This window comes from Hirundo rustica, chromosome 2 (genome assembly GCF_015227805.2).
Source record: "Hirundo rustica isolate bHirRus1 chromosome 2, bHirRus1.pri.v3, whole genome shotgun sequence".
NCBI classification, from domain to species: domain Eukaryota; kingdom Metazoa; phylum Chordata; class Aves; order Passeriformes; family Hirundinidae; genus Hirundo; species Hirundo rustica.
In genome coordinates this window covers 100,515,154-100,525,705 of record NC_053451.1, presented here as the reverse complement: position 1 = coordinate 100,525,705, position 10,552 = coordinate 100,515,154, and the positions used below count along the sequence as shown (strand labels likewise).

Here is a 10,552-nt window from a genome sequence, read left to right as displayed (position 1 = left end):
CTTTGCCTTAGCATATATGCCAGTTCCACTGCATCCCTCCTGTTTAGCTTAGGGCACTGCTGACTGGAAGGACAAACAGCACCTCCACATCCCTGCTGTGCGAGATAAGCGTACGGTACTGATAGGAACTGTAATTGATTTCACTTGCACGGCCTGTCCTGCAGCTCACAGGCAACAATCTCAAATAATTTAGAGGGATCAGTAATCTGCTATTAAATCGCAACTATTAATATGTGATACTGCTTTTTCAAACACCCCGGCGAACTATTTGCAATGGCTTCCTTTCTTTCTTTGTAACTTCAGCCTCCTTCTTTCTTTCTCCTTCCATTTATATCCTTCAAATATACTTATCTGAGCACTCCTGAAGGATGACATGTAGGGAAAAAAGCTATACCAAGACATAATTACACTGGCATAGCTAACAGAAAAGACCTAGATGTTTCAAATGTCAGTAGATCTGAAGATGTGTGGGCAGGATTTACAACGCTGGTATGTTGCCACTGGTAACTGACTGCATTTTTAACCTTCCCACTGCTGGCTAGCAGTGTGAAAAAGGATAAGTCTAGGAATTTAGCACTAGAAATAAACAAGCTCATTACAACCCTCTAAAATTTATTGTTTTGAAGCCAAGACAAACAATAGGAAGGATGGTATAAAGGTTAGAGAGGAGCTCTCTCTTCCTGATAGGCAGCCTACACAGCACCTAACCCTTCCAGGTTGCTGGCATGCAGCTGTTTCCGCTGCTGGATCAGCCCTGAGGACCAGTTTTGGTCACTCCATACAGAGGCGAAAAGAAAGAGTGAAGCTTTTGCTGGCAGTATTTTAAAGGCACAGCCATCTCAGGCAGTAGGTACGAGTTCCACTGCCAAAAAGCTGGCAGAAGCCTCCTGCTGAGAGTGAGCAATTTGGGGACACCAAGCGATCTGACAGACTATTAGACCATATAGTGGAGTCAGACATATGATCTGAAGCAGGGAGTAGTTGCTGACAGGGGTCACAGCTTGGGTTGGATGAATGAGGACCAAGGAGAAGACCAAACTTCTTGGGCACATAATGGGGGTATTATTAGGGTGTTTATCTAGGTGGAGAAAAACTAATTTAGGGCAGGATTCCGTGAAAAATTAGAATATGCAAAAGGAGGCAGTGAGAAGAGAAAACCTTGAGACATGTGATTGCATTTCATATGTTGTGCAAAGAGGGGGGATACTCCCATTCCTTCTGAGAAGTGTTCATTGCAACAGAGTCCTGGCTAGGAGGCCCCATACAAGCTAATATCATAAACTGGGGAGAGTTGCATGGGACTAAAACTATATTACCCTTAATTAGACACTCAAATTAAAAATAGCCTCATATCTAGAAAACTCACAGAAATGAAGGCAACCACACCTGCTCAGCACCTTGGCATTTCAAAGGGACTTCGCTTCAGCAAGGAGGGAAATTTCACTGGAAGGTGTGAGCACTCAACTGCTCTACGACTGTTGATCCTAAATGTGCATTTAGAAGTTTTTTAGGCAACCAAATTAAAAACTGTGTGAAACCATTCCTGGTCTCAAAACACTATTTGCTGGTTTTTTATTATCTTGGAGAGAGCAAACTGTAGATGTCACAGCATTGCCTTCGCTGAAAACAAACTCTGTGCCTATCAGCTCAAAAATTCCAGCTGAGAATGATATAGAAGAGACTGCTCTACTCGTGCTGCAGTGCATGTGATTAAACAGCTCTTCCATTTAAAGACCTTTAGGAGAATGCCAGTCTGTTCCTAGTTTTAACCTTTAAAATGCAGCAAGGACTTCAAGAGCGACTTTGGCATTTCCCAGTGTAACCCACACCTCCCACACGCAGCGGGGATGACTTTACAAAGCAAAGCACCAGGGAAGCAGACATGTATGAATATGTACAGCCTATGGACCACTGTAGAAGGATGCACGCCTCCCAGAATTTCACCTCTATCCCTCCTGGCATCATCCTAACTCCTCATGCTGAGAAGTGGTGTCATTTTTAGCCTCATTAATTTTCAGGGCTTCCCCTTCCCCCCTCCACTTAATGCTGGCAAGTCAGCTACCATGAGAAAAGCAGGCAGCAGATTTTTTTGTGTCTCTTAGAGTGGTAATTAAATTTGCTAAAAAAAAGAATGAAAAAATTAAAGAAACGTGAAGTTCTTCCCAGGAGCAATGTTCTCTGCATGATCCAAGCATCAGCTGCTTTTTTAGTTGCGAGCTGTGGAGATGAGATTGTCTGAGATCCATCTGTCCTGCCCCAACATGTCGGAGTCGTGGGGTATAGCTCAGCTGCTAGGAGATTTCTTAGTCCTAATTCACACTGAAACAAAACTCTGGGAGCAAAATCATTGATGCTTTCACCAACACTATACCTTGTTTTGTTTGCTGCTGCTAGGGAATTGGACATTTTGCATAAAGCTCATCTTTTATTGCTTTCTCGTGAAAGTCATTTTATTATGAAAAAGCTATTTACAATAACTTTTTATGTTTTATGTTTTATTATGAAAAGTTATTTACAATAACTTTTCGTGGGACCTTCTAGCCTTTGGTCTAACATAAGGACAAGATTTTTTGAAGAGGTAGGCATCAGGCACCCCATCAGCAAAAGCTGGTAGTAGTATCCTTAATCTGGCAATTAATTTTATTAAGTTATGAATTTACATATGAGCTCTTTGCCCTGTTCTTTGGATGCAAAGCCATCACTGATCCAGGACCATAAGGTTATGGCTGTTCTGCATTCCAGCCTAGGACTAGTAGGGCTCAAGCATTCTGTGTTACAGCTCTGTATGGCTGAAACTTCGTGACTGAAGTGACGAGAAAGCTGAACTGAAATGTTAAAATACAAAAGTCTCTGCTGCCCTGGGGATTGCCCTGGGGCTGCCTCTGGGGCCCAGCCTGTGATACTGCCAGCAGTGCACACCACGGGGTGGCACAGTGGGTCACCTGCCAACAGGTCCCCCTTCACAAGAACCCAAATGGTGTGAGTAAACCTGCAGTGGGCCTGGAGGGTGCTCAGCGTGCTGAAGATGGTTCCCACTTTGGCAATGTGGATGCTTGGGTCCATGCCCACGTTTCTGTCCGAGGATGTCACTCTGCAGAGGCCTCTTTTTCCCCACTACTGGTTCTCACATTAAACATCCAGAAAAATGTGCAGTGCAAAGAATGGACTCTTTTATTCACGCCGCACACGGAGTCAGTGACATTTGTCAGAGGAAGTGTCCAGTTTAGGTGGAAGTATGAAGAATATCCTTCTGTTGGATCAATTTTCTTGTACAAGCCACATGATACAGAGCAAGTGAAATGCATGAAAAACTAATCCAGCAAATTATTTTTTTCTGATTACTATGTAGCTCCACAATTCCCTACATTATCTTACATCAAAATCTAGCTGAGCAGAAGGCTTTAAAAATAAATCCAAAAACTTCAAGTGATGGTTGAAGAAGTATTCATCCATTTCAAAACATTTAAAAATGCTATACCTGAATAACATAAACCATATCATGTATGGTTATATGTCAGATGGAAAGGAAGCACCATTACAAAAAATAAAACATAAAGTAATATCTATTGAAATTTGCAAAATACATTAGGTAAGATCTGAACCATCTGAGTCTGAATTTCATACTTTCGGTCTATAAAGTAGATTTCAGTGAGTTCATTTGACTTATTTTAGAGACCTGAATGTTACTGCAATAGTTTCACACCACTAGAAGATACCAGGAATAACTAAATTGTTCATGGCAGATATTACAAAACACACAAATGCATTCCTCTTCTTGGTTTGGTGTTTGTTGGGGGTGAGTTGTTTTGATTTTTGCGGATTTTCTTTCCATTTTCAAACACATCTCTAACTGTAGTAATTGTACTCAATATTTGACCATAACATGCAAACAAAGAGCACTTCAAATGTCTGTTCATGGAATCTGCAAGATCTAAAAATCACATGAGATTTTTTTCCAGGCCTAAATTTCAAGCCCATGACCACATACCAAAGATAAAATTATGAGAATTACAATAGCGGGGAAAATATTCTTCATCACTGAGAAGCGCTTGGTCAATATAAGGATGAAACTTTTTTCAAGACAATGTTTTGGTGAATATTTGGGGACTATTCAAATGCTGGAAATGTTTTTTGCGCTGGAGTAAATCCACTCAATCAGCTCCAAAATATTGCTGAAAGGAAAACCTGTGTTAGGCAAAAATAAATCTAGAGTTGTCAGAAAACCCGAGGTCACGGGAATTTAAATTAAAAAACAAAACAAAACATGCAAACAAGCAAACAAACTCATCTCACTATGCCATTCTTTGCATATTATGGCCTTAAACTAAGGCTATATTTGATCCTGCTTAGCCATCAGCATCCACTCACTGTGAGGGAGCAGTGGTTGCAGAACCTCCCAGTTGCCCATTCCCATAACATTGCATGAATCTTGTCGTGCCTGACAGTTTTCATAAAGCCCAAGCTCCATGAGACCAAAAAACCTCCTGAGAACTCCAGTTTTTGATTACAAGGAGAAAAAGCAATGTTGTAATCCTCATGATTGTGGAAACAGGAGAAAAAATTATCTTTGCTCTGCTCCCAATATGCTAAAAGCTCATTAACCCAGAGGCAAATGAAGCATCTCTGAGAACTCACTCTGCCTTTTTTTTTTTTTTTTTTTTTTTTTTGCCTGCCTTCCTTCCTTCCTTCCTTCCTTTCTTTCTTTCTTTCTTTCTTTCTTTCTTTCTTTCTTTCTTTCTTTCTTTCTTTCTTTCTTTCTTTCTTTCTTTCTTTCTTTCTTTCTTTCTTTCTAAGCAGGAAGAAGAGGAAGTCAGAGAGGGTTCTGACATTTTTTAAAACCTGGTAAAAGCAATACTGGAATTCAGGTCATTAACTTCAGCTGAAAACAGAGAGAAAAATAGACTCCTGTCATTAAGCCACAGAATTTTGAAACAGGTGTATGGTAAAGCACAGAGTGGTGGGGGTTTTTTTGTTGTTTGTCGGGGGCGGGGAGGTTTGTTTTGGTTTTTTGTTTGGTTTGGTTTGGTTTTTTGTTTGTTTTTGTTTTTTTTTTTAATCACCATATCGCAGAGACACTAGCAAATGAAACTGCCACACAGCATACAAATAACGAATAAATGTTGTCTGCAATTCCTTTTCTCTGAATAAACAAAATAGCTCGTTCTTTTAGAATTTGATTGCCTTGCCTGTTCAAATTGAAAATGCGCAAAGCTGGCACATCAGAGGATCTCAAAGAGGGATAAGCCTGACATAGGTTGCTTTGCATCATCATCCTACTGTATATCAACAAATAAGCAAGAGCTGCATTTTTTTATTTCTTCACACCCATTTTAGCATCAGCCCAGTGGAACTATTGCACTGAACGCTGTATCATGTGCTCACTGGGTTTTATATGATGCTTGGAGTAGCGCAGGGTCCCTTATTAATAAAATTCTGCTGTGTAGCAGATGTATGTGGCAGCCATATATGATCACAATACACAATAGGAACTGCTCATTTCTACACTGTTTCTAGGGAAGTAAAGGGTTACTAGGGGAAGTGGTGTTTTATCACACATTCAACATTGCACAAAAATAGCCTAGAAGACCAAAATGCTTACACTGAAGTCTCCACATTTCTGCAATTATTACCACAATGATCTATTTTGGATACGGTTAGCATATGCTTTCTGTCCAATATATGTATAGTTAATGATATCTGGGGACACGCGTGGAAGGGAGAGAAAAATCTTCTGAGAAACACTGAGAAAGGAAGAATTTGCTTCAGTACTGGGGGGCAGAGCTTCTCACCACATCACCTCGGTGAGCTGCCACTCGGCTGGGGGTGGGGAGGCAGCGACACCAGACACCGTAACTCTCACAGGGCTGGCAGACTGTGCCTGCACAGAGTGTGAGATCAAAATCCATATGTCTCTCTTCCTTGTGACCCTTTTTCATAACCAGGTTTTGGGCTGTATTTTTTTTCTTTTCCTAGTTAATTTGTGGCCGATGAATGTTTTTAGACTGACAGCTGAAGAGAGTGATTTTATTAACAGCATCCAACAACCAGTCCAGACACAGTCCTGAGTATTACAATCGATTCCAAGCCTTCATGTTTCACATCATCCATTGCATTGCCGTGAAATAGGTGTCAGATGTGACCATCTCACTACTGCCTATGCAAAGCACGGCAGAGACCTGCCACAATTTTCTTTGAATGTATGAAAAGAGCTGAACGAGGAGCAAAGCAGAGGATGATGGGCTCCAGTCAGTAATCCCTGAATTTGACCTGGAAGGTTTTCTTCACAGTTGATTTTGTAAATTTGTTCAGTCCTTGATGGCAGAAACAGAGCTATAACAGTAGTAGTGGCTTATTGCCTTATCTCCTGAAAACAGACCTGAGCTTCACCACCACCTCGTGTTGCAGTTGATGGTACCCTTGGACCAGCTCTGATCACTTTGGACGTGCAGACGTGAAGTCACAGGCATCATTCATTGCCCGTTATATTTTTGCTGAACTATGCTGTATTTCAGCATGCACTTTCAATGACTTAAGCAGAGCTGTGTACACCTCACGCTTTGCCTTCCTCAGAAGCACCTTGCTGTTTTTTTCCTGTAGATAAATCCACACTAAGCAAGCACTTGCTTCCACTCCTCTGCTCACATGCAGCTCATACTGTACCCTCCTGCACCACGTCGTGTCACATCCCGTGTCACCTGATTAAGATCAGTAGCTGGGAGTTGATTAATTGACTTTTCAGAAGCTCAGCTTGTAAGTTTCCCATCATTCCCATTATACATGGGGAATAAAATCAGAGCCTAAACAAGCACAAGAAATGGTTCGTTTCCTTCCTGAACTCATCACCTTGAATTACTGTGAAGGCCCTTATATGACATCAGGACTTCCCAAATCTTCCCATGGACTGCACCAAAAAATCTCAGGCCTGATCTGAGATTCTTACCAAACACTCAATTCTGCAAGTCTTCCACTGCTGGGGGGCTGGGAACTGTGCCCACAAGCACGTGGCACCCCTCTGGCTCCCACCTTCTCCAGAAGCACAGACATCCACCAAATCTCCAAGGAGAGGAGCCCCACTGCCTCAACGGTGTAAAACCAAGGACAGCTTATTGTTGCAGTCAGATGCTTCTAGGAAGCAGTGATGGGATGAAATCTCAAATCTACGTGACCCCACCAAGTCAGCAGCCTCAGCAAAACCCAAGCCTCCCCAGAGGGACTAATTTTGCGTTATAGGAACTGTCTGAAATTAATGCAGCCTCAAATCCATAAGATAAAACTAAGGCACTGCAGAAGCACGCTCACCACCCTCCTACAGGTTATCTCACAGCATTTTTGTTTCCCAGAATGTTCATTACTCACTCCACTCTGATGAAATTCATGACTACTAAAGTCAACTCCTACTGATCTCCCTGGATCACAGGTTTTACCCGCAGTCAGTTGAAGAAAAATAACCAAAAACTGTCCCAGGCCTGAAAGAATTGCCGTAAACCAGCAATGGAGCGTGGCTATTTGCATGCCACATCATTTTTTATGATCTTTATTTTATAAGTAACCACAACATTTTTGTCCCCAAATGGTCCATTCTGAATTTTTAAAAAGACTGTAACTGTTTAAACTTTGAAACCAGTTCTTAGGATCAAGGAGACTGTTAAAAGACATTGTGCAAAACATGAGCAACATAGTAGCAAAATAACTTCTATTTCCATGGGACACCAAACAATAATGCTTTAGGAAACTAAAAGGCTTATTCTCAATCTTGGACTTAAAATTCAAGTTACAGTTTCCTTTAAATACCGTATCAAAGTAACAAGCTTTAATTATTAAACAAACTAATAAGGGGTTTATACAACCGAGGCTGAATCTCTGCAACAGTACAGAATGGTTCTCAATAAAAGAACTATGCTATGGGTGGGGCAAAGCAATAAATGCAGCCCGGGTTTTTTTGGTTTTTTTTTTTTTTTTTTCCCTCTTTTTCCTTTATCAATCTCTACATAAAAAATACTTTTAAGGGATATACTCACATGGTGACAAATTATAAGAGATGCAAATTTTTACTGAAATGTGTCTAAAAACTAGCTTCGATGATCACAAGTTTATGTATTGATGAGCACACATATTGAGAGAAAAAAAAAAAAAAAAAAAAAAAAGAGAATGGTGACTGATGTTTGAGGCATCTCCAAAGGTTTTATAGTATCCTGTATCTCAGTACCGGCTCTTATGCTTCTTATCCATTGATACAGTTCTCCAAATAGAGGACATAAATACCATCCAGGTTTTAAAACATTTTATTTGCATATTAAAAAAATTGTGCATTCCAATAATTAAAATCATTTGAACAAAAAAAAAAAAAAATGGCACTCGATTAACTGCATTTTACAGCTCGCAGGACCTTGGTACAGCTTTGCATTTATTCGTGTGTTACTCTAGTTTACTGTAGTCCCACCCAAGTTCTTCTTTCATCAACATGCAAGCTCTTTCATGCCACCAGGACCAACGCCAGACAGGCAGAGGGAAAGGCAGCGCCTTCATTCAGTGTCAGTAGTTCTCTCTATTCTTTTGATGTGAAAGGGGCAGTACAGTCATTTTAAACTTTATCCAACCTCTTTGCATCTTACAAAGTTAAACAGCTAAAAGAAGTAAAATAAGAAGGCAATGCTTGTGGAATGTACAGTGCATAATTTGGAAGGGCAGATTTCATTACGATTCACCCGCTTGCTTCTCCTGTTCAATTGCTAAAAAGGGGGGAAAAAAACAGAAAAGGAGAAAACAAAATGAAAATCGAGAACCTGAAATGCACTCCCATAACAATTGCTATAAATTGCCAAAATGAATGTATATTTTTAGCTACAGCTCAAAACGGGGTGTAAATAATTGTAAATTAAGCGCTGCTAGGCGGCGGGTTCAGGTTTTCGCAGTCTAGCACAGACACAGCCGTGTATCCACCCTACACCCGCCGCACCCCCGGCTCCCGCCTGCCGCCCCTCTTTGTCTCCTCCGCCTCCCTCCCTTCATCCTTTCCTCCCTCCCTCCCTGGTCTCCCTCCCTCCCTCTCTCCGTGCCCGCTCTTCCCTGCCGCCTGCCCTCACTCACTTTCTTTTGAAGGCAGCGGGTTTTTCTCTTGCGTCTCTGTCTTCTTCAATTTGGACTTGTCAAATTTCTCGATCTCGGCCATGTCTGGCTTGTCGGACATGTTGGCAGGTGACTCTGCGCACGGAGGGAGGGGAAGAGCCCGTTACCGCCGGCCAGGGCAGCCCGGCCCCGCCGCACCCACCGCGGGCACCCGCGGGAGCCGCACGCCCCGGCTCGCCGCAAGCGAAACGCTTCACCCCCGTCATATTTGAAAACAATACTAATTTTTTACAAGCGTCTGGATAACCCAGCACCCCAGGCGCTGCGGTTCGCCGCCAGCCCCCGCCGGGGGCAGCTCCCACTGTCTGCGCGCTGCGGAGCACAATAGGGGGGACGCACCCGGCGCCGACCGCGTTTTTAACTCGTTAAGGGAAAACTAATTAAAAAATACAGCCCCGTGACGGCAACAAAGCCGCCTTGCGCCTCGCAGGCCACCGCCCTTCAGCAGCGCGCCCTCAGACAATACCCCGACGCGGACAATAGCCCCCTCCCTTCCTCCCTGCAACCCCCCCGGACAAAGCCCCCGCGCCCTGCCCGCGGTCCCCCCCCCCGGCAGGGGTGCGGGGTTCACGCTGCCTGTGCCGAGGGAGCCGGGGGGGTGCCCGGGGGGTGCGGCGGGACCCACCGGTGTCTCGGCGCGGTGATGCTCGGTCCGGCGCTCGCTGCTGCCGCCGCTCCGCACGCCAGTATAAAGGGCGCTCGCTGGCGGGGCGGTTTTATCCCCGCGCCTATGCAAATGACGGTGATGTCACCACTAACCATTTTGCCGCTTTCCGCGTTTCTCTCTCTTCTTCTTTCCCCCCTTGCTTCCTTCCCCTCCCTTCGTCGCCCAGCCCTGCTCCTCCCCGCGCACACGCGTACGCGCGCACAAAGCTGCACACACTCACACAGACACGCAGACAGACGCGCACATTCAGAGAACACAAGCACGGCTTTCGGCTCGGCTCGTAGCCGAGCATCGCCCCAGTCTCCTCGGTCCCTGCCGCGGCTCCAGTCGACGGGAGGCAGTCCCAGGACGTGTCCGGAGGGGCGGCCACTGCCCCTGGCTCCCGGATCCCGTCCCGGGGCTGCAGCGTGTCCGGGGCGGGCCGGGCCGGGGGCTCAGACCAGGGCAGAGGCAGGGGCCAGGGCCAGGGCAGGGGCGGCGGCGGAGGGCTGTGCCTGGCTGGAGCCGGGCGGTGGTTGTGCTCCACATCCCTGCGCGGCGCTCCCCAGGTTGAGCAATATCGTCTCGCTGATAACGTTACTCAGATGTCGGCATTTAGAAGGAGAAGCCGAAACCCTCGTCCCTGCAGAGCTCCGGGAGCTGCTCCCCTGCCCCCTCCCCAACCCCCCGCTGCCTTTGCATCCCGATGCAGGGACAGCAAAATCCCACCGCTGTTGTCGCCGCAACGCTGCGGCAGCAGAGGGGAGCCACCCCGCGACG

At 44.7% G+C, this 10,552-nt stretch overlaps 1 protein-coding gene across 1 annotated transcript; it reads right to left on the bottom strand.

The window, feature by feature from the left end:
• Positions 1-8,266: 8,266 nt before the first annotated feature.
• Positions 8,267-9,905, bottom strand: TMSB4X (thymosin beta 4 X-linked). Its single transcript, XM_040055021.2, has 3 exons — positions 9,752-9,905; positions 9,088-9,201; positions 8,267-8,729 (listed from the first exon to the last, which is right to left on the bottom strand). The coding sequence occupies exons 2-3, from the start codon at positions 9,185-9,187 to the stop codon at positions 8,695-8,697; spliced, it is 135 nt and encodes a 44-aa protein (XP_039910955.1). The 5' UTR covers positions 9,188-9,201; positions 9,752-9,905; the 3' UTR covers positions 8,267-8,694.
• Between the last annotated feature and the right edge of the window lie 647 nt (positions 9,906-10,552).

Coding starts and splice junctions, on each gene's coding strand:
- TMSB4X (XM_040055021.2), bottom strand. CDS start 9,187: ATGTCCGACAAGCCAGACATGGCCGAGATCGAGAAATTTGACAAGTCC. Junction 8,730..9,087: donor CCCGCTGCCTTCAAAAGAAA/GTGAGTGAGGGC, acceptor CCCCCTTTTTAG/CAATTGAACAGGAGAAGCAA.